Below are 25,515 nucleotides of genomic sequence, written 5' to 3'. Positions count from 1 at the left end.
AGGGACTGGGGCCTCGGGCTGGGTTCGTGGGCTCAGCTCCACCGCTCCTGCCGCAGGGCCACGGATGTAGGTGACGGGGTGGCGGGCGGGGAGGGGCTGGAAAGAAGAGGGAGGGGGGAGGCCCGGGGAGACTCACTACCAACAGCCTGGCCCTTGCTTCCTCCCGCAACTACCGCTCATTTCACGCAAAGAACCCCCGTCCTGTCCTTTCACTCCCACGACGCCCTTGCACGAGGGGAAAGAAAAGGTGCCAGGCTTCCCCTCCCCTTTGTGGAACGAGGGGACCACGGCCCCGAGAGGCGCAGTGACTTGCTCACGGTCACACAGCCTTGGAGCGGCCGAGGGGACTAGATCCCAGGCCTCCCGGGCGGCCGTGGTCATTCACATCATGGACTGTGCACTCGGAGGCTGTGACTACGTCAGATAACTGTGTGAGGGAAAAAGTACCAAAGAACGAAAGGTTTGACCAAAGGACATGATTATTAAACTGCGACCTTGCCACCTGCCGGGACTCTCCGCAGCCCCTCACCGGGTGGGGTGCGAGGGCGTCTGAGGGAGGGGGGTGTCTTCATGCTGTGGCTGGGGTGGGGCGACGCCATGCATGCCGTGCGAATCTATTTTAAAAATACGTGTTAAAAAAAAGGCCGGGAGAATATTTCAAAGTGGCGGCTTCTGGGAGGGGAGATTATAAGTGTTATTTCCTCCCTTTCCTTCTTTTTTTTTTTTTTGTATTTTCCCAAATTTCTAAAATGCACATTTCACCTGCAGCAGGAAAAATATACCCCTCTCTGTTTTAGTTTAAAAAAATACGGCTGGCAAGCAGCCCCGGCGCCTTCATTGGGTTTTCCGAGGAGACACCTCCATCTCCTTCCGCGACGGCGCGCTGGGTGGCGCTTGGGGTCGGGGGAGGAGGGACATCGGAGCCGGGAGCCCCCGGGCCGGTGCACGCGCTACTCCGCATCTCCGGGGCAGAAGGTCCCCTCCAAGCGAGACCACTGTGGTGTGTTGGAGGGGCGTCTGCGCTGGAGCCAGGGAAGGCGACCGCCCACGTGACTCCCAACGGGCCGCGGCTGGACCCCCCACAGCACCCCAAGTGTGTCCCCCTGGCGCTCGTGTGAGAGCAGGCAAGGCTACAGTGACTCTTCCCACCCCTGGGGGCCAGGTCCACCCCCCGTGTCTGTGGGGACGCCGGGGTGCATCGGGGCAGCCCGCCCCCGCCCCCCCGCGCCTCAGTCGTCCAGGTGCTGCTCCTCCCAGGTGGAGGTGGGGATGGCGCTGTAAGGGTCCATGATGACCTTGGCGCAGCGGATGATCATGACGACGAGGAAGAGGCAGAGGAAGACGAAGCAGGCCAGGGTCAGCCCTTTGTCCACATCCACGTAGACGGGCTCGGGCGTGGGCTCCTCCATCGCAGGGCGGCGGCTGCAGGCTCCTCCTGCGGCTCCAGGCTGGCTGGTACCATCTTCCGCCCCTGCAGAGCGCCGAGCCGTGGCAGGGAGGGTGGTGCCCACTTGCCCCGGGTGGGGGGCAGGGCGCCAACTCCCTCTTTATCTGTCTGTGCCCCGGAAGTGGCAGCTTGCTGCCCCCGCCGCCGCCACTGCCCCTGACCCCTCCGCACCGCCGCCAGCCTTGAATTCCTGGAGCGCTTAGCTGTACGTTGCACTCCGCCTCCACTTAGTCATCTGATCCTCAGGGCAGCCCTGGAGGCCAGTCAGGCAGCTATGGATACTACGGTTTTATAAACACGAAAATCGAGGCCCAGAAAGGGGATGTGGCTTACCCACGGCCCCACACCCCAAACCACAGGCCTCTGCAGGCCTCCCCCATCTCTGGCGGGAGCAGCGCGGATGCGTCTCCCCCACCCCTTCCGCAGCTGCAGGAGGACACAGGCCTGTGTTTTGGGGTGTGGGGCTTCTGGCTGGCAGGTCCTGGCACACCTGACACCACAGGGGACCATGCTGTCCCCTCTTCAGACCTTGCCTCCCTCCTCACCTGTCCCTGGAGGGCACTCACCTGCTGGTCGGAGTGGTCACCTCTTCATAAGGGCCCCAGGGTGGGCCGGCCCCCTGGGTGGGGCTGCTGCCAGAGGAAGAGGGGGTGGCGAGACATCACAGCCGGGAGCCAGTGAGAGCAGTGACCTTCCCGTGGAGAGCAGGCAGTGGCGCTGGCGTGGCTGAAACACAGCAGGACACGAGGCCAGTTACTTCCCGAGGTGCCCCGCCCCAGACGTGACCCGGGCTGGCAGGAGGGACTGGCCTGTGCGGCTCCTCCCCAGGCACCACGGGGGTGGCCACCACGCTTGATTCTAAGGCTGCTTTTTCTTTTTCTTCTCTCTTTTAAACATCGTAACTTTAGACAAATTATGGTAAGACGTGAATAACAAAATTCGCCATCCTGAGTACTGCTAACAAAGTGTGCAGGTCAGTGGAATGAAGCACATCCACCATGTGCAGCCCCCCCCCCCCCCCCCCCCGCCCCAGCCGCCTCTGGGACTCTCTCCATCTTGCAAAATGCAGACTCCACAGTTGCTGGGCAGGGCGCTGGGGGACGGGGTGAGAAAGGGGAAGGGGTTGCGAAGCACCGATCGGTAGTTACAGAAGCGCCACAGGGATGTGAAGCAGAGCAGAGAGATGTAGTCGGTAATGTTGTAGTGACCGCGTGTGGTGCCAGGTGGGTCCTGGAAACATCGGGGGGGGGGGTCACTCTGTAAAATATACAATTGTCTAACCACCGTGCTGCACACCTGGAACTAGTATCAAATAATATGAAGTGTCAACTGTAAGTGAAAAAAGTTTTTAGCCCCGGCCAGTACGGCTTAGCTGGCTGGAGTGTCTCCCGCACACCAAATGTTGGGGGTTCGGTTCCGGTCAGGGCGCATACAAAAGGCGACCCATCAGCGTTTCTCCCTCACACTCATGTCTGTCTGTCTCTCCTTCCCTCTTCCTCTCTCTCTAAGATCAATAAATATATCATCAGGTGAAGATAAAAAATACAGAATCACTGACCTGGTCAGCGACCCCCTCGTGCCATGTCATAGACGAAGAGACTAGAATGCAGTGGGGAGCAGAGGCCCTCTCAGAGTCCCAGAGCAAGGGCACAGCCGACCTTGGAGCGAGCCCCGTGTCTGACCCCAGCCGGGCCTGTGTCTCAGGGCCCGTGGCACGGGTTCCACGTGGCTCTCGGGGAAGGATGAATGGGCAGCAGTTTCGTGCTGCTGAGGTTCACAGCAAGACTCCGTCTGGCCTCTCAAACCCTGACTCTGAAATCCCAAGCCTGAGGGAGCCTCGAGTGAACAGGGGTGCCCCGTGCAGACTGCAGAGGTCAGACCCAGAGAGACGGCCTGGTGGCCCTCCCCTGTCACGGTGGGGCCAGGGTCAGGGCCTCTAACCTGGCGACAGACCGCAGAGGAGGAAGACTCAGTGTTTTCCAGCTCCTTCCGGCTGGAGCGAACGCCAAGAACAGGCGCTCGGAGAACAGATGCGCCTCCCTGCCCTCCAGATGGCGCGTGCCTGCCGCCCTGAACGCTCGGAGCACGAGTCCCCATCCAGCTCCGTGTGCAAGCGAGGCCGTGACCCCCGGGGGGGAACACAGCTGCCGTGCCCTGGGAGCTGGGGGGCTAATGTCCCCAGCGGCCAGCCCGGCGGTCCCCAACACAATTGCACCGTCCTCCCGCACCGAGGCTGCACAGGGCCCTGGCAGGGTCCATCTGCCAGGGTCTCGAGTCGCTGGGGGTGACCCTGCTCCAGGATCGGGGGCGCCGATCCGGGTGAGTGATGTTGTGTCCGGGCCGACCGGCACGCTTGTCTGAGTGTGCGGCAGACGCCAGTGGAAGAGGCCGTGAGCTAGGACATGCAGCCTTTGTCACACGGGCGGGTTGGGAGCCTTGGGCTTGCAGGAGGTGTCACCTGTGACCACGCGCACCGCAGCCCCCGTCTGCCAGCACGCCGAGCCCTTTCCGCCGCCCCCTCTTCACTCCGGAAGGAGGCTGTGCCGAGTGCCCTTGCCCACCCGCCATGCGGAACAGATGTCCGTCAGCACAGCCAGCAGGGCCTGCGCTCGGGAGCCTCCAGGGCCTCCTAGGTGGCCTGGCTGCTGGGGACTGTCGTACGCCTGGTAAATGCAGAGCCAGAGTTCTCCAAGGTGTGGTGGGAGTCACACCACTCCAATGGTGCCGAGACACTGTACCACCCAGGGAAGGCCCTTCGCCTCCCGTCACCAGGGGCTGTGCCTTGAACCAGGCCCGGCAGCCCTACTGGGGAGGTGTGGGTGGCCAACCTCGGGTGAGTGTGGTGGGTGGGACCCCGTAAGGGCAGAGTCTTCACCGGCTGTTTCCGACAGCAGCAGCAGCAAATGTTTTGGACGAGAGGCCAGAGCGGTCCTCTGGGGTGAGATGGGCAGCAACATGTGAAGAGAGTCCACACTCTGTGGTGCCATCATCGTCCCTCCTTCCTTGCAAAATGCAGGGAGTAAAAGCATCTCTGTCCTTGTCCTGCAAGGGTAAATAATATGCCACCGAGAGCCAGCGAGACGAGGCAGAGCGTGTGGACCTGGCCGTCTCCCACTGGGCTTGCCCACCAGTCACCAGCTCCTCCCCCTGGTCGTGGGGCGGTGACACCCGGCTCCCCAGCTGGCGGCTCAGACGCAGCGGTAAATACGGAAGAGTGTTACACTCGATCGGAAGGCGCTTTGCGGACGCCCCTGGGGGCAGAGCTGCAAGGAGATGAGGAGAGATGCCCCAGGCCATCTGGAGTCAGGAGTTGGGCCCATTGGAGGGTATCGCTGTGGGCCCAGCTCCGCCACCCTGCTGTCCCCCGTCTTCTGCACAGACACCGTCCCTCAGCACCTGGCTGGGTTTCACAGCCTCGTGGCCAAGAGCGTGGGCGTGGGAAGATCCATCCAATGTGATGTTATTAATTACCCTTCTCCGAGTAGAGTCCTTGAAAGTGTCTGCCTGTTTTCTGCTGAACGCAGCCGTCCTGCTCAGGCTCTGCTGATGCTGTCTCCCCCCTGAGCCCAGCACGCAGGACTGAAACGAACAGATGAGGCCCAGGAATTTATGTGCAAAGCCCCGAGCTCGGGACAGTGGGGGATACTGGTGCAGGATGTGTCAAAGTCAACAGAGGCAACAAACATCCTTTCAGTCTGGATAAAGAGATCCTCACTCAGGGGCAGCCTTGGGGGCTGGGCTCGTAGTGGCCTGCCCCTCAGGCCAGCAAGGGGGACCGAATTCTCCCAGGAGGACGTGCAGCACATTCAGAGGCCTCGTTCCAGGAGAAGTGAGGCATCAGCCTGGGCAAGCTCTCCCCTGGGTCTGTGCAGCGAAGGTGGCTGCAGGGGGCCTGGCCGGCGAGGACCCAGTGGCAGTGCACAGTGCTGGCTGCAAGGATGAGTCAGACCCAGACACCGCCCTCTGCCATCCGAGCAAAGGTGACACAGTGACTAGGAATTGCGTTGCTAATTGGTTTCCTGGTGATGCTGATGCTGCTGGTCCGGGATCTTTCCCGCAGACAAGGGCAAGGTCAGCCCTGGTGCCGTCAGGCACTTACCCCCACTACGCTATCATCTGCTTTCCAGCCGCCTCCACGGAGAGGGACAGCATGCAGGGGCAGGAGGAGGGCCCGGAGCCAGTCCTTGGGCTTTGAATCTCAGCCCAACCCCATTTACTGGTAAGGTGCCTTGGGCGAGTGATTTACCCTCTCTGGGTCCAGTGTCCTCGTGGGTAAGACGGGGGTGACGTTTGGAGCACCAGGACCATGGAGTCGGAGGGTCAGAGGGGTGACATCGATAAAGGACTGAGAACTGTCCCCCGCAGAGATGACGGCCCACACACCGGTGCCGCTGTTCCGCCCTGTACAGGCGAGGACGCGTGGCCGGGCCGCTGGGGGCCTCAGGCCTTGGACGTCCCAGGCTATGATGCCCACCTGTCCACCAGGCATGCTGCTGGGCCAACTGTGTGTTGACCTCAAAGAATGAAGAAGCAATTCTGGTTATTTGTTCATAAAACAAATAACAGTCATTTGTTTTGCTTACAAATCTGGGTTAACTGGGCTCGGCTGCATGGTATCTCTTGCTAGGAGTTCTGACATGCAGTTATAATCAGCTGATGAGTGGGCCTGAGTCCTCCGGAAGGTTCCTTCACCCACAGGCTTGGTGGCCAAGCTGGGAACATTCATGCAGCTGGGGCTGGGACAGGCTCTGCCGATCGCTGACATGTCGGCCCAAGGGTCACAGCCAATGTCCCAAGAGAGACCAGCAAGGACCACGTGGCCTTTCTTAACACAGACATGGAAGTCACAAAATGTCACTTCTGCCTCATTTTAGACATTGAGGCAGCCACAAAGGCCCACCGGGTTCAAGGGCAGGGGACATGGACTCCACCACTCAAGGCCGTGACTATCAAAGAGTTTGGCACATATTTTAAAACCACCCTGAGGCCCTGTCCCTGAAATCCACCTGCCTGCTACTCAGATGGCTCAGAGCCCTCACCAAACTCACTCTCTAAGATGTGTTCGCACGTCCCTCCCGCCTGTCGCCACTGAACCCCACTGCCTCGTGTTCGTGATCCGTTTATTGGGCATCGTGCTCACAGATTCCAATTACGTAAGCAGGCAGATGAACAGCACCAGAGAGAGATGTAGACGCCGAACGTGCTGGAGGAACGATGAAAATGATATTATGCACCTGGGATCCTAGGGACTCATTAGTTCCTTCTTTTACATTCTTCAGTATTCCCCCGAAACCTCCACAAAGTACATCAACCTATAACTGGAACAACCAGAAAAAAAAATTTTTTCCCCAGAACAAGTATATTGAGAACTAGATGTTAAATGTTTCTTGTTCTGAACCGAAGTCTTAGTAACAGCTATTCAGGTATGAAAGCCTTTGCCCTTCAAAGAAGCGCATCGCTGCTCCAAAGTCATTCTATAAAAAGGCGAGAAAAGTATCGTCACAGATCTGGGGTGGACAGAAATAATCTTTCTGATATGCGAGTTGAAACTGGAGCAGTTTCGGATTTTTGTGGTCAAAGGGTCGTCGTTAGAAGACGCACTCGTGTCAGATGTGGGAGCACAGATCCCTCTGCGGGCCGCCCCTCTGTGACCCCGGGGCCGTGCGCTGAAGATTGGGGCAGTGTCGAGCTTTGGCCCCAGGCAGTGCTGACAGCCGACTGAGCCGTGACTTCTGCTGACGACGCAATTATAGGGCGAATGAACTGCAGATGTTGAGAGATTCGGAGTTTAATTCGAGCCTAATTTCCTGAGCAAGGTCAGTGATTCTCACACTGTAGACTGGGGGTCCCGGCGCCCCCTCATCCCTTTCAGAGTGGCTTAGAGATAGATGTGTGTCACCAGCTCTGAGCCAGAAGGCCTTGGGTCAGGGGTGTGGGGCTGGGCCTCAGAGCCTGCGTGGCACAGTGCGCGTTCCCTGTGATTCTCGGAGGATTGCTCTGCTCCATGCCACGTGAGGCATGTTTTTGCTGTCTGATTCGGAGTGCACGCACACGTCTGCAGGCCTGCTGTGCGACGAGCTCGGTGTGAGTTAACCGCGTGTATTCTCCTCTGTCGGCTCCTCCTAAAAGGTAGGAGGTCAGCGTTCATCTCCCCGTGTGACCCTCAGGAAAACTAGTCCCATGGTGGCGCGTGAGATCTAGAGGCAGGTCAGGGGACTCTGACAGCCAGAGGCCCTCGTGCGCCCAGGGCTCTGCAATTTGTGAGGTGCGATTCCCGGATCGCCCCCTGCACTGTCCCCCGTCCAGGCCACATTCCACGTGCAGGAAGCCTTTTCCCTAAATTGTCCCTCACCCCCACCACCTCTGTCCAAGGTGCCTCTGAGAAGAGGGGTGGCGTTTGTCTGGTTGCAGGGTCCCCTCCCCGGTCTCACAGTCGGGGACCCTCCTCTGAGCTGGGCGTGGCGGCACTGGGTGGGTGGTGAGCAGAGCAGTACAGGGGACATCAATTGCAGACAGTGGTGTGACCCTCTAAACAGGGCAACCCCCTGCCCCCCACGCTAACATAGATGCCCATGACCTTTCTGAGGGGTATTCTCAGACATCGGAGAAACTGCTGAACAAGAAGAGGAATGCTAGGAACGTTAGTTAGACCTCCCTGGGCGTGTGCACGGGTTAACAGTCATCTCTGCTCGCACGGGGAGGGGGCCGCCCGGGAGAGGCAGGAGTTTCAGAGCTCAGTCTGCAGTGCCTCTCTCTCTCCTGCAGACAGGATGCGTACATTGCTAGTGTTTTCACTGGGGTGCAGGGAAGGAGGACGCATGCTCTGACCGCCACCGAACAGTTCTGCCGCGTGCTCAGTGCTGACCGAGCCCTGGCCCTGGCCGTGGAGTCCAGGACGTGCACTTGTCCCTCTGTGGGTCCCAGGAAGAAGAGCACCCCTCCCAAACAATGAATTGTTAAGAGACAGGATCTGACTGTTTCCAAGCCAGGGGTGACTGATCTGGGAAACTGAGCGGTTCTGCTATTGACGGAGGTTCAGATGGCAAGTCCCTCCGTGCCCTCCAGGGACCTCAGACTTACGGCTGTTCCCAGGCATGGGGTCTTGCTGCTCTGAGACCTAGGACTTGGAGGAGGGGCCTGAGGAGAGGAGGGCATCCCGTTACTCTTGCAGCTCAAACTCCTCAAGGTCTTCCTGTTGCCTACAGGACCCAACTAAAGGACATTGCATGAGCCAACACCAGGAGTTGTTGAGAAGGACAGTGAGACCTCACTCGGGCTCTGTGGGGAAGAAGGCCCTGATTGATTAGCCGTGTCTGCTCTGGGCAAGGGAGGGAGGCCCAGCAGACGTGCACCCTCCATTTGGAGTTCTCTCGGGCACAGGGGGCTGCTCTGAGCCAAGGAGCAGTCAGTGCAGCCAGCGGGAGCTGGATGTGAGGAGAAAGGCCACACAGCTCCAGGCCACTTGTTGGCCATCAGTGCCAACTGCTGGATGACAAACGGATGTCATCATGTCCGCCACCTGTGGTCCACTTGTCACAGCCACCTGAGCATGAAAATTCATGTCCGTGGAAAGAACATTGTATTTCAACCCCTGGTGTCCGCCATGGGCCTGGTTGTGGGAGAGCTGGCACGGTTCCTTATCTCTCTGACCCTGCTGTGATCTCTGGAGGGAACGCGGGGTTCCTTTCCCTCATGCCGCCCCAAGGACAGGAAGGAAATGCCACCTGGCGTCCCCGGGCGTCTGGGAGACTGGCCTCCCTCCCAGGGACAAATGCCTCTGAGGGTGCCGAGTGCAGCCCTGGGTGGCGTGGCTTGGGGGCTGCCCTACTTTGTGTGAAAACAAAGGTATCGTACGGAGTAGAATAACATTTTAAAGTAATAGAAACATTAAAACTAAGTAATTAAAGAATTAAAAGTGTTAAAAACTCCCTTACACACAGAGTATCATCTGTATCCTTGAGCATGAAATGTGTGCTTTGAGGCCCGTCATTCGCTGAGACCCCAGGGTCACGTTCCTGCCTGTCATGGGGACGGCGAGTGGGCAGGATGGGAGGAGAGAGGCTCAAGGCCAAAGCCATCGTCACCTGATGTCTCCTGTCCAGGACATGGTACTTCTCTGTGTGTCCCCTGAAATAAGTTTCCCAGGGGCCCCACCTGGACGGCCGGCAGCGTCATTGTCCCTGACGGCACAGCAGGCACCCTCCTGGGATACCCAAAGAAAATCTGTCCCCGGTAGACCCAGGAGCAGACTGCAGAGGGGCAGGTGCAGGAGGACTCTGTGAAACACCTGCTGCGTGCTCACACGTGTATGTCATGAGCTGTGACTTCCACAGCAGCCCAGCCGAGGAGGCAATAATTCCCCCCAGGTTTATAAACATGGAACCTGAGTCTCAGAAGGAGGCCCGGCTCCCAAGCAGCAACCGACTGCAGAGAGACCAGTCACAGAGGGACCACCCCCAGGCCCCAGATGGGAATGACGTCACTCGGTCTCACCCTCACAGGTGGAACTGGTGATCGGCTTGAGCTCTGGGTCTGAGCCGGGGTGTGCTCCCCCGGGCAGCCCCCGGGGCCAGTCTGCAGTACCCCAGCTCTCCCGCCCTGAACTAACGGGGGAGTTGTTCAAGGTGCTCCTCATCAGGGGAATGGGGCCCAGAATCACCACTCTGGGAGTTATGTAGGTACATAAAATGCTTGGCATACGGTAAGTGCTTCACAAATGAGAGATCTGAAGCCCCAAAGGGCAGCTCATTCGGGTCGCCTGGGTGGCCAGAGCCAGGACCAAACGCTGACCCTGCCGGCTGTAAACCCCGGGGTCCTTCTCTGCCCTGGACACGGGACAGCTGACTCCTGGGGTCCGTCCTGTGTCGTCGGGAAATGCCTCTGTTCCCGTTGGCCAGCTCTCCGACTGTAGGAAGGCTGTGATGCGAGTTAGGAATAGCTCCTCCCAAAACAGCGCAAATGTTTGGAAACGGTGTCACTCCTAATGTCTTAACATGAACTCAGTTATCTTAAACAAAAATTCACTGCCGTGGACCGTTTCCACGGCTTTGGAAGCCAAGAATCAGTGCACTGTGGCCTTCCTCTCCATCAGAGCTTCTTAGAAGCACTGACCTCAGAGTCTTGGAACGGTGTCAACTTTATAAGCACTGTTCTTTCTGTTCTGGCCAGACAGGATAATTTAAGGACATTTTCCTTGATATCATTTCATTTTCCACTTAAATCATGGAAATCGTGTCGAATTTCAATAATACTGTATGCAAAACCACCTTAGGGCTGCACATTGTGAGTCTGAGCTGTGATAGCATGGCCTGGGAGGGTAAATATTTGTCAGACGAAGATTAGCACAGCAGTATATTCGGAATGGCTGCCTCTCCCACGAACTCAGCAAAGAAATAAACTGAGAAGATATGGGGTTGTCTAAATCATAACTTACAAGCTGTCACTGAGCTGCTTCTAGCTGAACTATTTTTTGGGGGGGCTAATTAAGCTTCATGCTATTTTTTAAAAACCCTTATTCCACCATAATCTTGTTTATTTTAAATTTATATCTCAGATATGTAACGGCTAGAAATGGGCTATAATTTTCCAGACTCATTTGAGTTTAGAACACATTAAATTTCATGCATTCATTACTTGCGTGTCGCTCAGAAATAAGAAATGCAACTGGAAAAAGTGATGGGGGAAATTAATCGTTCGGAACCGGAATAGATGAAGGCAGAGATCACACAGAGTAAACGAACAGCCTGCCCACGCTTTGTCTTGTGGATAAATGTGAGGTCACTGGTTTCAGAACGGTTTTCCAAAGGTAAGTGTTTGCTTGCACAGTTTTCTTCCTGAGGTGTCTGTCCTCCACGCTGATGTGCAGCTTATGCTGAGCCATCCCTGAAAATGTGGCCCGGGTCCAGATCCAATTTATAAATCACACCGAAAGCCTTGGATGTCTGGCTTTATGGTGTCCGGAACCCACTTTGCAAAGGTTTGCAAAGACCGGAGATCACGTCGTCATGGTTTGGGTCAAGAGGCGGCTTCAGGATGGGGGGCCTCCAGGGGCACAGCAGCCTTACCCGGCATCTCGCGAGAAGGTGCTTCACCGTGGTCGTTCCCTCCCCTAACTTCCCCTTCAGCAGCACAGACTCTAATGAAATTCAGTTCTATAATACATTCCCCGAAATACCACCCAGAGCCATTCTCCACTTCTCCACTGATGGAGGGTGAAATGTTTGAAAGGAGTATTGGGCTTTTCGTCCCAGATCAGAGCAAAATCCAGCTGAGACCCGACATTTCGAAAGGCTGCCATGAACAGAACTTTTCCCAGAAGTTACATCAATGGTGACCTTCACCGGCTACACTGAGAGAAATTGGTTCTGTGTTAACTGTCAGCCACAAGAAGGAACTACATTTTAGGCACGGAACTTGACAAGAAGAATGTCTAACTTGGACTGGGTGACAACTCACACTGCTCAAACCCCTCCGTGGCAGAGGGGCCTAGGATCCCTGGATGGGGAGCTGATGGCTCAGCAGCGTGCTGGTGCCTGAACACAGCGTGGAGACCCGCACCGACAGGACAGCCCGGGCCACTGCAGTCCGAGCCGCTCAAGGCGGCTGCGACCTGCCGGCCCTCCCTCGCCCCCGGCGGCCGGACGCGCGCCCCCGAGGAGGGGTTTCGGCTACACCTCAGTGAGCAAACCAGACCCTCTGCCTGCCACCCGGGACCCACTGCGCGCCGCGACAATCCTTGCGCCCCAACCCGCAGGCGTCTGGCGAGTCTCGCATCCTTACCTGGAAAGGCCTGTCCCGTGCGCTGTCGGGGCCCTGGCTGGCTGCGGCACCTCCCGGCCGGGGTCGGCGGGGCGCAGGGGGCGCTGCCAGGCCGGGCTGTGTGCGCGGCAGCCCGGCTGCGGCTGAGTCAGCGCCCCGGCGGAGCGGGCGAGCCCGAACCAGCCGCCGAGAGGGGGTTCTGAGCGGAGCGGCGGCCGGCCTGGCATTTTAAAGGCGAGGCAGCTGGATGCCGTTCAAGCGGAAACGCAGGAGAAACTTCACCCCCGGCCAGACAGAACGTGGGCTGCGCGGGGAGGGGGCCGGGAGCCCCTGGCAGGCTCACGGACCAATCTGGGCGTTCAGCTATTTCATGTATGGAAAAGCAGACACCTCTCCCCAAGCCTCGGCTTGCGTTATGCTTAATATCCAGACATTTCCACTAAAGTTGGAATCAAGGCCAGGAGGCTGCTTTGGAAACTCTGGTCAATGCAAACTAGGTTGGAGAAGAAAAAGGTGTGAAAATACAGAAGTTGTGCCTTTGCAAAACCAATGTATATATTTGCCTTTTTTTTTTTTTTAATTGGAAGGCAGGAGAAAAATGGGTACTATTTGCAGCAGATAAATATACCAAATTAACAGTCTCTCTTGCTTGGGGCTCACTTAGAAACGTGGATGAAAAAGTCTCATTCTCACTCATAGCAAAACCATAAAAAAATAGGGATATAAACTTATCCGGGAATATGTTCTTTTGTATAAAATTTCTAATCTCTCCCGGGGGATTAAAGGGGACTTTAGTGTATGGGCAAATGATTCTTATTCTTAAACAAGGAAATAACCATATAGAATCCTCTTTAAATGTAAATTCAATGCAGTCTCTATCAAATTCCAAGTAGAATTATTTTATTTTATTTTACTTTATTTTAGTCTTTACTGAATTTTTTTCCCATTCCCATTTAGTCCCCTTATACTCCTGTCCCCCACCAGGGAGAATTTTGTTTTTATCTTGACACAACGGTTCCAGGTCTTGCATGGAAGAGTAGAGACAGACAGTGCACAGAATCTCGATGAAGAGACCACAGGGCCAGTCGCCAGGCTGGGTACGAAAATGGAAGCACGCACACCCGGCTGAGTACAGTGCAAGCTGGTGGAGGGCTTACACCAGAGGAAGCGCATTATATGTATTAGTGCATCCTCCTCTTCCCCACCCCCCTGTGATGCAGATGCTAATGCTGCTGTCGCAGCTGAGGAAGTGGGGGCCCACTTCTGGGGATAACCGTGCCGCCCACGGCCACACAAGGAGAAGTGCGGGATCGGGGCATGCGGGCGTCCTACCTCGGCACCCACGGGTCGGTGCTCGGCGCTCTGTCGTCCTGCACTGCCCTTACCACACAGAGACAGGGATTGCACCAGCGTGTCACCAGCCCAGGGAAGACCTCCCAGGGGAGTGGGACGAGGAGCCCAGAATCACAGGGACACAGGAATCTGTGGTGCTGCTGGTGGCACTTCAAGCTGATAGGACAGATGGCTGTTTCCTAAAAATGATTGTGAAATGACCGAATAGTCATTAGTGGGAGCTGTTTTCCTATCTGCGTCTCCACAACAAAATAAAGTCCAAATCCATCGATTAATGATTGTAAAAAAGTGAAGGCAAAAAAGTAATCAGGTGAATATGTAGAGGAATGTTTGTCAGAAACCTGGGATTGTAGAAGTCTTTCTAAGTATATCTCAAAACTACAGAGGAAAAGCCTGACAGATATGATTACTAAAATAGGAATACATTTGTTGATGAAAAAAAGATACCAGAAACAATTAAAAAGTAAATGATAAGCTGGAAAAAATTTTGCTATATAATTTATAATTATATTTATTTTTAAAAACTCAGGGGAAAAAGAAAATCACCGGGGAGGGGATTTCCATTTCAAGAATCAGTCCTTCAGCATTTCGATATTCTAGGCTTTCTTTCCCCAAGCTTCTTCCCCCCTCCAGCTCAGACCCCTGGCCTCCAGGTTCCTGCAAGTCTGCAGCGCCCGGACAATCCCAGGCCCCTGTGTTTGCCTCCCGCCTGCCCTCTAGCGGACGGAGGAGGGCAGTGCACAGAGGCTGCTGAGGATCTGGGCAAGCCCCGGCCATTCTCTCAGTCTCGTTGCTGGGGGTTGAGAGGGCCTTGGGGCCGAGGGGGTGTTTCATGAAACGTCAACACTGGCCGTACTATCTGTTTCCTCACCCCACTCTGACATCATTATACTTTTTCCATATACTGGCGGCCTTAAAAAAAAAAGCAATTGGTTTGAACCCTTCGCAACAATGAGGAGCCCTAGCAATTTATATTAATCAGTCATCATGTATTCAAATATTCATATAACACCCACTGGGTGCAAGTATGAACAAGACATAAATAATGCAAATCAGACATTTCAGTCATTTAAAAATAATTTCCTACCCAGATGGGCCCTGTTGTTTTCGGCTTTAACAGAACGTTACGGCTCATCATTGGCCGTCATGCTGTTTCCGTTCCCCGTGTGTCACGGCAGCCAGGACGTGTTTAAAGAACAGGGACAGTTTGGAGTGTCCGTGTGCTGGCGGCAGCCCCACCCGGGTGGGAGCCCCTGATTCCGTCTCCATCCTTCTGCTCATCCCTCTATCTATACCTCCTTCTTTCCTTCTTCCCATCCATCCATCCATCCATCTTCTTCCCATCCATCCATCCACATATCCTCCCATATATCCTCTCATCCATGCATCCTCTCATCCATGTATCCATCTATCCATCTCCCTTTCTTTGCATCAAAACAGGGGCCAGACCACCTCTTCTTGGGCTGCGAGAAGAGTGGATTTGGTAAGAGATGATCTTATCTAATTCATGCTGTGGGGCTTGTCCCAGCATCACCCGATGCTCGACAAGTGGCAACAGGGGGCCTCACCCTTGGGTACTGCAACTGCTGCACCCTTTCCCACCAACATCGGAAGTCTGTGTGACTCCCCCCTGCTCACGAAGGCTTACAGATGAGGTGCAGTTAGCCTTGGCTGGCTGGAAGAGCGGAGGGAGAGCAGTGAAAAATCTCCCTGTACAATGCCATGAATTATCTGTAATGGATGACTCCCTGTCACAGTGATTCTGCTGCATCATAGGAAGCAATTTCTGGTGTCAAATGAGGTGGAGAATGAATGTGAGTTTCCCTAAACTTTCTCCTATGCTTTCAATGTTGGTACTGAGCTCAGCAGAACTGATTTATGGGAAGCCATGGGAAACATTTCCAAGGCTAGGAAAAGAAGGTTAAATCTGTCAGGAAGACAAACTGAATGGCCTCTTAATTAAAAATATAAACTCAGCAGATGAAAATACACAGCTACGTTTATCTGTGCCATGGAGTCAGCGTGGCAACTCTACGCTGAAAGTCATTAAATGCCGAACATACCGTGCTGTTCTTTGGAAACTATGTCCATGACCAAGAAAGGCAGGCTCGGCCTACACGGAGAGACAGATAGTAATAGTCAATGGTAGTGGGGCCATTTGGGTTTCATAGCCATTCACCCGTTTAGATCAATGATTTCAGACTCAGAGAGGGAGGTTGTACTTAACAAGGACAATACTCGCTTGAGGTAGAAAATTAAAAAGACATGATTTGTGCCCCAATGAAAGTGATTCTTCGGCTGCCATTTAGTTTTTAATTTCTGGCGAGCTTGCCTCATCTCAGTGCTGGTGCCATCGACTGAACTGTGAAGTGTCATGTCATCCCACTTATTCCTAGTGAGGTTAAATAACACGGAAAACTCAACAGCACATTCCTATGCGCTGGGCATGGTCTTAATAAACCTAATTTAAAAGAACTTAGGCCATACCATTTTTTTTAAAAGATTTTATTTATTTATTTTTAGAGTGGGGAAAGGAGGGAGAAAGAGAGGGAGAGAAACATCACTATGTGGTTGCCTCTCTCGTGCCCCCCACTGGTGACCTCTCCTGCAACCCAGGCATGCGCCCTGACTGGGAATTGAACCAGCAACTCTTTGTTTCATGGGCCAGTGCTCAACCCACTGAGCCACACCATCCAGGGCTAGCTTTCAATGAAATAAGAGAAAAACTTGGATACAGCCTCTTGAGCAATGCATCTCCTTTGAATAAACCTGTATGTTTCTCTCCAGCTATGTGCTATAATAATGCGTAACCTCCTAAGGTCTATACTTTGGTTTCTCATTCTATAGTCGATAACAGGCAAACATAAGGCTCAGATTGTCAAGGTGGGAAACCACAGGATCCCTACACGTTGGGGACCGAGACGTTGTTTTACCCCTCCTTCCTCACACACCCTGTTCGCACAAGCGCCAGCACGAAATCGGGCTTCCACTCAAACCCTGACACGGTTTGAAGATTACAGAGCGATTTGGGAGGAATTTTGCTTCAGAAGTACATAGTTTTGTCTCATTGGAGGCCATTAGTCTTGCTTCTGTAAAACTCAAGCGTGAATTTTATATGTTGATGTTAAAACAAACAGCTCCTGTCAGGCTGCAAGGACAAGAAGGATACTGCAGTCTACCCAGGCCACTAAGGTCATCCATTATTTTTCTGAGCGTTCTCTGAGTTGATTGAAAAATTGTGGGCTAAACAACATAATTGTCAGCACACCCTATGTTGGAAGGGTCCAGGGCCCATGTGACTAGTCCCCAGTAGACCTCTGCCCACCTGTTTTTTTTTAATTAGTTATTTTTAGAGAAATTGGAAGGGAGGGAGAAAGAGAGGGAGAGAAACATCAATGTGTAGTTGCCTCTTGCGTGCCCATTACTGGGGACCTGGCCTGCAACCCAGGCATGTGCCCTGACTGGGAATCAAACCCATGACCCTTTGGTTTGCAGGCCAGTGCTCAATCCATTGAGCTAGGGCTACCCACCTGTTTTTGGATGTCATCCCTGGACATCTTCCCTTGTGATCTTTCTAGGGACTCATCTCTCAAGACTGTCCACATTTCCAGGCTGTGGATGAATCTCTCCTTGGTCTCCAGTTGGACACCTACATCTGGGTCTCATCCTCAGTTCAGACAGCCTCAAAGCACCCCACAGGCCAGGCCCCCAAAGACCTTCCTCTGGGAACCCCGGAAGGAGGCCTCTTTCACTCCAAGGTTTACACCCTTCCCAGCTGCATTCCCAAACAACTGTTCCAGGCGAACTTGGACAGTCATGGGGAATCGGCAGGGGCGTTCCTGTTTTCCCGTTCCCTGCAGCGCAGATATCACCCACCTTGCCCCCGAGAGGCCAGCCTGCCATAGCCCTGCCCGAAGATGGGGTCGAAACACCTAACCCTTGGCAAGAAGCCCTCCAGGCAACCTCGGGGCATTTTTCAGGGAAAAATAAGAAACAACTAAAAAAGAGAGGATATCTGAGTAATCACGTGGCTTCTTGCAGGAAGAACTCAGCTCCAAATAGGCTGTTTTTCATTCTGTAAATCAGAGGCAGCCCCTCCGCCGCAGGAGCCAGCACTTTGCTGGTGAGAAGGAAGTGAGTGTGCACAGAGTCGGGCGGTGCTGAGCCGGAGCAAGTCCTCGGGGGCCTCACAGTGCAGGCTGGCGGGGTCTGCTGAGGATCCAGCTTAAGGCGTGTGCCCACCGAGAGGCTGAGAAGGTTCTGGAACCAGACCGTCAGGTGTGACACCACCAGCACCTATCAGCTTGGAAAGCAGGAGCACATGACACTGGTGGAAGAAGAACTCAGACGCAGGAAGATGAAGCCCCCGAGGGCCAGAACCTCCCTGCTGCCTGGGATCCTCCTGCTGGGAGGAAAGGATCCCAGAGGAGGGGGGACTGGGGCTCAACTGTGCAACTGTCTGGCGGCAGGGCCTGGAGGGAAGCCCCTGCCACCCGGTACAGACAGGGGGAAGGAGAGACTTGCAAAGATAGGTTCCTGGAGAGAAGGGATTGTGGCTCCGCCGTCCCCTGGCCCCCACAGAGGGGGTGCTGGGCAGGGCGCCGTGGCGCTCGCACTGGGGGTGTGGCCCACAGGACCGCGTGGCCCAGCAGTGGTACGAGGCTCCCACAACCTGACAATCTTAGGTCCCAGCGGAACCTAAGGAGGTTCAAGTTAACTCACTGCCTGGACAGTCAGTGTGAGGGTCACTCTGTCCCTTGTATCATCAGAGTCCGTCAGGAAAGCACCTAGAAAGATGGCAGGTGCCAGGCAGGTGACGTGGTGGAGGGCCCAGGTGAAGTGTGGAAGCTGGAGACCACGCGTCCCAGCCAGAGGGGGCAGCCGCCGTTGGGCTCCTGGTGGTCCTGTTTCACGTGGGAATGCAGGCCCAGTATGGCAGGAGTTTGGTTTTTGTAAAACAAACCTGATCTCCAGATTTTAAAAAAATCTCTGATTTTGTGTGTGGTTAACCTAGTTTATTTTTTTTTTAACACTGTGTGAGCCCAATAAAGACATCCATGAGCTGGACCCAGCCTAGACAGCAAGGCCACTCCCACTGTGGCTTCCAGGAGCTGTCACCCCCAGGTGATCCAGGCACAGGTGTGACCGCCCCTCCCCCACCCTTCCTGGGCGAGGCCACAGGAAGCTGATGACTCACCCCTCACTGCCTCCTGGTGTCCTCCTGGGCTCCTGGGTTCCAGTTCTGGGTCTCATCCTCCTTGGCCACCGGCTTTGCCTCTGTCTCCTGTTGGCCACAGGAGTCTGAGATCTGGGTGTTCCCAGCAGGTCACAGGAGGGTCATGGGCAGAAAAGGCCAGCCCATGGTTGAAGCGCATCCCTGACCACCCACACTAGCCTCCTGCCTGTCGGTTCCCGTGGTGCAAGCTCGGGTGTACGTGCGCCACTGGGTGCCTGCTGATGCCGGCACAGACGATGCCCAGCCAGACTCAGCATCTGACAGGAATAGCAAAGTGGCGCTACTGGAAGACGGAGGGGGCCGGGGGAGGGCAGTGAGGCAGCCAGAGCACCTGAAGGAACGACAGTGCCATGACCTGACAGAACTACCGTGGGCAGGAGCAGGTGCGGGAGGTGGGGGATGCAGGTCCCGCTTGGCCACGAGGACTTGGAGACCTTCCTTTGATGTCCGTGTAGACATTAGGCTGGGCAGTTGGAGACAGGACACTGGAGCTCAATTCATATGCTTTTCACACGTTAGGCACTCAATCCTCTTAGGAGACTGCCGTGCCAACTTCTCTCATCTCTGTTTCGCAGAGGAGTAAACCGAGGCACAGAGAGGTTAAGCACTTCAGAACTGTCCACATTGTCTCTGAAGGCGAGGGGACAAGCGTCGCTCATGGAGGGGGTGGAAGAAGAGAGAGTTGCCCCCACCGACTCGCTGGAGACATTGGTTGGATTGGAGAGGAGGCTGTTAGGGACCCAGCTGGGAGGAGTAGGGCTCAGGCAGCCCTTGACGTCAGAGTCAATTCACAGCCTTTCTCACTCCCCCACCACTGACCTTCGCCCCCATCACATCCCCGCCACCGGTCGTGGACAGAATCTGCCCACCTGCCTGGGGGCCGAGAGGAGAAGTGGCACCAGCAGCGGGATCTTCCCCGTGGCCCAAGAGCCCTGGAAGGAGAGGGTATGCGGAGACCCAGGAACCTGGCAGAGCCCCTTTCCCCGCTGTCCACTTCGGGCCAGCAGGCCGGCAAGCTCACTCGAGAGGCCTCGGGTCCTCCTCCAGGCCTGGGTGTTCTCCTTACTTAGAGAGAAGCAGCTCGGGAGTCGGAGGGCAAACGCTCCCGCTGGCATCCTCCGGACTCCCGAGCGGGGGTGCAGCCCAAAACCACAGAAGCAACTAGTAGAAGGAATACGGCTCCCACCCGAGGGAGCTCTGAACGGCCTTTTGTGCTCCCCATAATTGCATTCACTCTGCTTGCTGGACAACCACGGAAACCAGAGCAAAGGCATTTTTATGAAGTTCCAACTCAGAAAGCTGAATCACAGTCATGGCAGCTTTTCTCCAACGACACAGAGGCATAAACTCTGTTCTCGCCCCCCGTGCCCCTGACGTTTGGGTCTTAGGCACGTCTGTATGTAACGTCACAGAGCACTTTCTGATGCATTGCTTGGCTGTGCTTCCATTCTCTGTGGAGCTCTTGGGCATTTTCCAATCTTAGACATCTTCCAAGGATCAATATCTTCCCTTTGCAGCTGGAAACAAGAAGGGAGAGGCCTGTGGAATGTAATTTATGAATGAAAGGCGGAAAGGAAACCTGTCCTGATTTCATTCATTTCTTAACGGTGCCAGATCTTCCGGTGTAGGGAAGTGAGGAAGCCGGCAGCAAGCACAGACCCGGAAGGTCCAGCTCAGGCCGCACCCAGCCCTCGGACCCGAAGGAAAACCTGGAGTGGGCAGCGAGGGTCAGAGGCCAGAGCAGAAATGGTGGAGGGCCAGAGCTGGGCCATTTCGAGAAACCCCTGACGCAGGAGCAAAGAAGGAAGGAAGAGAACAGAGCTTGGACGAACAACACAGAACATCGAGCAGGCGGTGTGCTGAGTCGGCTCCCACGGCCTGCGAGAGCCCGTCCTTACATCCTCAGGACTTCTGTGAGCTTGTTGACCCGACCCGGTTGACCCGACCTGGCTGACACGACCCGGCCAAGGGTAACCCAGCTGGCCAGAGGTTCAAGCCGGGTCTCCCCTGCAGGCCGTTCCCCGTCTCGGCCGTCACACATCCAAGGCCAGGACGCCGACGAGAATACCATTGTGCATAGACTCTTTTATCGCTTCTAAAAACGTGGCCTTAATTTTGAAAAGGAAGCCTCTTTGCATTTCTGAAAAAGTGGGCTGTTGCTTTAATAAGGGGAGGCCATGCTGTTCTCCCAAGAGCTGCTCAAACAAGAATGAAAGGCTCAGCAGGGCCCTGCTCGCTTGCGATTAATATTAATGGCGCGAACTCCAGAAGAGCACCGGGCAGAGGCCCCAGCTGCACAGAGGACGGGGACTGGAACCAGCCAGAAAACCTGGCTGGAAGCCTGGCGCTGCATGTAAAGGCCTTGTGTCCTTAGAAGAGTCATTTCATCTCTCTCCCCGAGCTTCTGTGTCCTCCTCTGCACAATGAGAGGACCTTAGCTCGCTGGCTCATTTCTAAGGAGCCACCGACACAATTTTACATGAACGCCCACCCAGCGAGGGCAGGTAGGTGAGGGGCTCCCTCTGCCTCCGAGTTCCGGTGGCACTTGTGGTTCACGCATCCGTTTCCCATCCGTGGTGGCGTGACCGTGTGTGGCCAGACTGTTTTCCCTTTCGGAGCACATGTTATCTATGACAGGAGCTGGCTGATGTCTGTTTTTCCCTGTGCACAAAACCGTCGGATCATGGAGGACCCTGGAGTTGATTGTTCAGGGGATGAATGAATCGGGTGGGCAGGTGGGTGGGTGGGGGTCGCAAACCACAAGGCGTGGGGCAGCCTGGAGTCCGCCCCCCCCCCCCACAACCGGGGGTGGAAGAGCCAGCCAGTCCTGCATGGAATTCGAGACTTACTCTGCGTGGGGGCGCCTGCCATCCCAGCCTGTTTCCGCTCTTTTGCGTTTTTAAATTCATCGTCTCATTTCTCAGATTGGACCCTGTCGTCCACTGTCACGGCTATGCCGATGCGATCATGTTAATGGGCTAATGAAGTTTGATGTCCTTCACTGTACATTCTGCCCTCAGAAAAGCAAGCAAGTGGGGCCAGAAGTCTCTGACTGGGTCCTGGAACACGGCAGGGGCAGCGCCTGGGGAGAGCAGGACGTGGTCGTTTGGGGGCTGAGCTGGTTTAGGTGCAACTGAGTCGGAATCGCAGAACGTATTTACAAGTGTTTGCGCCGAAACGATGGGATGCCTGCTTGTACGTGGGTCACAGCGTTTCGGGGGGACACTGTGGGGAGCAAAAGCAGAGACTCTTCTGCTTACGTCTCACCCGACGCCACCTTTACCTCCGATTTCTACCTTGTTCTATTTTTTTTCTCCCAACTCCACGCAGGCTCTCTCATTATCCTGCATCTCGATGTTCCAACTGACTTCCTCTTGAAACTCTCAAAAAAGGCCCGAGGCCCAGGTCTCCTCTCAGATAATGAATATTTCTCAAAGGAGACAGAAAGAGTCCATTGTTCCAATTTGCAAATGGTCCCGCAAGGAAAAAAAAAAAACCCTGGCTCATGGGTTCTCTATTTCCAAGGTCATCTTGATCGGCTGGAGAGGCCCAGAATGGCCTGTACCCGGGACACAGCCCGGATGGAGCCAGGCGTCTGCGTGTGAGCGCTCCGAGTTCGGGCTGACGCCGTGATGTCACAGCCAGTGCCACCGACCGTGCGGCACAGATTGGCTAAGAGCAGGGGTGCGGAGCCCAACAGGAGGCCCCCGCTCTGGGGGTGTGCCATCATCAGTCTCTCCGTCTCATCAAGCCCGCGGGACGGTCCGCGGAGGGGGGGGGGGGGCGGGGAGGGCAGGGCAAGTTCCGGCAGGCCCGGGCAGGGCTGCATGCGCCCACTTCGTTCAGTCCTCTAGGGAAGCCAGAGCGCTTACACCGGGAACGGAGGTGGCTTCTGAACTGGCTAAGAGGAGGGACGCTCCCCTCTCTCCGGGAGCTGGAAGGAAGTGGGGCCGTGGACTGGGAGGGGTAGAGGAGGCTCACAGGGCGGGTACGCACGGGGAGGCAGGCTGGGCGAGGGGCTCCAACACGCCCCTGTGGTTTGCTCAGTTTGGCTTGGTTTGCCGTCGGTCGTTGCTTTTCAGCACACATGGCCGATGAGGTAGGGGCACGGAGAACTGCCAGTCTCTGGAGCACTCAGCTTCCGGGCCAGTAGCTGGAGATCCTCCTGCGGCCCGGCCCCAGTCCCAGGGATAGGAAGGAGCAGCAAGTGCCCTTTGTTTGTTTTTCTTGTTTTTTTTTTTGTTGTTTTTATAGATTTTACTTATTTATTTTTTGAGAGAGGGGAAGGGAGGAAGAGGAAGAGAAACATCAATGTGTGGTTGCCTCTTGTGCGCCCCCTACTGGGGACCTGGCCTGCAACCCAGGCATGTGCCCTGACTGGGAATCGAACCAGTGACCCTTTGATTTGCCGGCCGGCACTCCATCCACTGAGCCACAGGAAGTGTCCTTTGTAAATGAGGAGGTCAGAGCCCTACCTTAAGGCTGACCAGGACTCAGCCAGGGTGTGGGCAGCCGTGCCCAGCAGCTCAGACAGTTAGGAGGGTCCCTGACAGAGGCAGGTACTGATCTGGAGGGACGTCTGGGCCAGGTGGTGCAGGAAGACGGCCACCTGGGGCGGCAAGAGGAAACCGAGACAGATTTGTGGAAAATTCAAATTCCTTGAGGACCCCCAGCGAGGGGGCAGGAGATCCTGTGAAAGGTCAGATTTCTTGCTAATCCCAGGAGGGTGGGTGTGTTATACCTGGAGACACAACAGTGGAGTAATACTGGTTGTTTCCCTTTCTCCGGCCCTCACTCGCCCACCTCGCCGATGCGCTGTGGTGGTGCCCACCCCACCCTCACCCCACCCTCGCTTCCTAAGTGGAAAGCTGGGAGCACCGGCTAGTTCCTGAGGTTCACCTTTAAAGCTCGTACTGGACAGCGTTTGCGGTTCACCTGTAACATTCCAGGGTTGTGTTTAAAGTTTAAGGTAGATATTCAAAAGCCCAGAATCTAACCCCTCGACGAGTCAGATGACGTGTTCCCCAAATACAGCAGAAAGTCACCTGCTTTTCCTCTAACGGGGTGACCTACGGGAAGGGGAGGCGTTGTCACCTGTCCTTCACTTGTGGTCATTTGTATGCTAATAGCTGAGCAGCCCCAGACCAGTTGCTTGGATAATGAACTTGGTCTAGCCGTGTCGTATCAGAGTAACCAGGGCGGACGCCAGAGGAATGTTGAATGTATCCTGGAAAGGGAAATGAATCATTAACCGGCTCCATTAATTTACTTGGCACTTTGAAGCAAAAATCACTTTTTTAATGTATAACGTAACAAAAGAGCGCACGCACAAAGTTTTAGCATTAACTGCTACAGCGTCCAGAGAATTTCATTAGGCTGGGAAAAAAAAATTGTCGTCGTTTGTGAGGGTGGTTTCCAAAACGGGCTCACACAAGCGGGAACACGGTTATCTGTTAAAATCTGAATAATCGCACTCACACGGCATTCCTTCACTGAGCAGGCCTCATCAAAGGCGCCGGAGCCTGCGGAATAAGGACGTTCGAGTGATTTAAAACTCCGAAAGTGCTGAACAGAGGCAAGGAGTTGTTACAATCACCACTGGGATCTTCCTCACACCCTTGGAGGAAACGAAGGCCGTGTGGAGTGTTGAGCAGAGTAGAGACCTTTTCCGCGTGCTTGGCTCTCCCTTCCAGATGGCGTCCAGCGGTCGCGGAGGGCCAGGAGCGGGGAGGAGGGACCCTGGGGCACTCGTGGCTGGAGTGGTCCTCTGGCCGGCGAACGGCAGGCACCTGTGGGAGACCCTGCCCTGGGGGCTGGAGTCCTGTGTCCACTCAGCCCCACTCCCCGGAGCCCCTGCGTCCCCCGCCAGGCCTCTGTGCGTCCAGACCCTCCCGGGGCTTCCCTGTCCCCTCACCTGCAGGAGCGTGAGGACCCCGGCAGACCACAGAGAGGCCGCGGGGAGCGAGACACCCATCACGCCTGGCTCTGTGACACAGCCTTCGACCCTGCAGCCCCAACTGCGTGGCTGCCAAATGTGGAAGCCTCTGCTTCTAGCGTTTTCCATCGGCTTGTTCCCCGTGTCTTCCCTGGGAAGTCGGACACACGGGCAGGACTGTCTGTCTGTCTGTCTCTCTCGGCATTGTAGTCTCGAAAGTGTGTGTGGAGCACAGCTGCCACCACATCCCATTTACTCTCCCCTGTGGCTGAGCACCGTTGTGAACACCCCCATTTCACAGACGGGGAGAGTGAGGCCGACGGGCGGTAACACAGTTCCCGGGGCAACGGAGGGAGAGACAGAGCGCAAGCCCCACGCCGAGCCGCCAAGGCCGGTGTGTGAGCCTTTCTGCATGGAAGTACGGTCGCGTCCCCCTCAGACGTAAGTCCCAGACAGGGAGCGGGGGTCTGTCGTTGCCTGCACTGAACTGAAGGTAAGGAGGTGGCACTGGAGCTAAGGGAGACGGACAGGCGTCTCTCTCCAGCTGAGACAGAGAGGTCAGGAAGAACGGAGTGAGGGACTGTGTGTGGGGAGGAGACACAGGCGGCGGGAAGCAAAGCCTGAGGTTACGGCAGCCCCGGCTCGCCCACCCGGCCACGCCCTCCACTGCGGAGCAAGGCCCCGCCCCCATTCCCGGGCTCCTGCGCTCAGAGTTAAGGGAAGATAAAATTCCTCGATGCTTACACACTACACAAAGGGAGTCCTGTCTCTCGTATCAGAGGGGTA

At 55.5% G+C, this 25,515-nt stretch overlaps 1 protein-coding gene across 1 annotated transcript; it reads right to left on the bottom strand.

Moving 5' to 3' along the window:
• Window positions 1-460: 460 nt before the first annotated feature.
• CTXND1 (cortexin domain containing 1) lies at window positions 461-12,498 on the bottom strand. Its single transcript, XM_036013186.1, has 3 exons — window positions 12,227-12,498; window positions 2,014-2,173; window positions 461-1,471 (listed from the first exon to the last, which is right to left on the bottom strand). The coding sequence occupies exon 3, from the start codon at window positions 1,407-1,409 to the stop codon at window positions 1,230-1,232; it is 180 nt and encodes a 59-aa protein (XP_035869079.1). The 5' UTR covers window positions 1,410-1,471; window positions 2,014-2,173; window positions 12,227-12,498; the 3' UTR covers window positions 461-1,229.
• Window positions 12,499-25,515: the final 13,017 nt, after the last annotated feature.

This window comes from Phyllostomus discolor, chromosome 12 (genome assembly GCF_004126475.2).
Source record: "Phyllostomus discolor isolate MPI-MPIP mPhyDis1 chromosome 12, mPhyDis1.pri.v3, whole genome shotgun sequence".
NCBI lineage: Eukaryota > Metazoa > Chordata > Mammalia > Chiroptera > Phyllostomidae > Phyllostomus > Phyllostomus discolor.
Note: the sequence above shows the minus strand (reverse complement) of the source record. Positions and strands in the feature narration are given on the sequence as shown.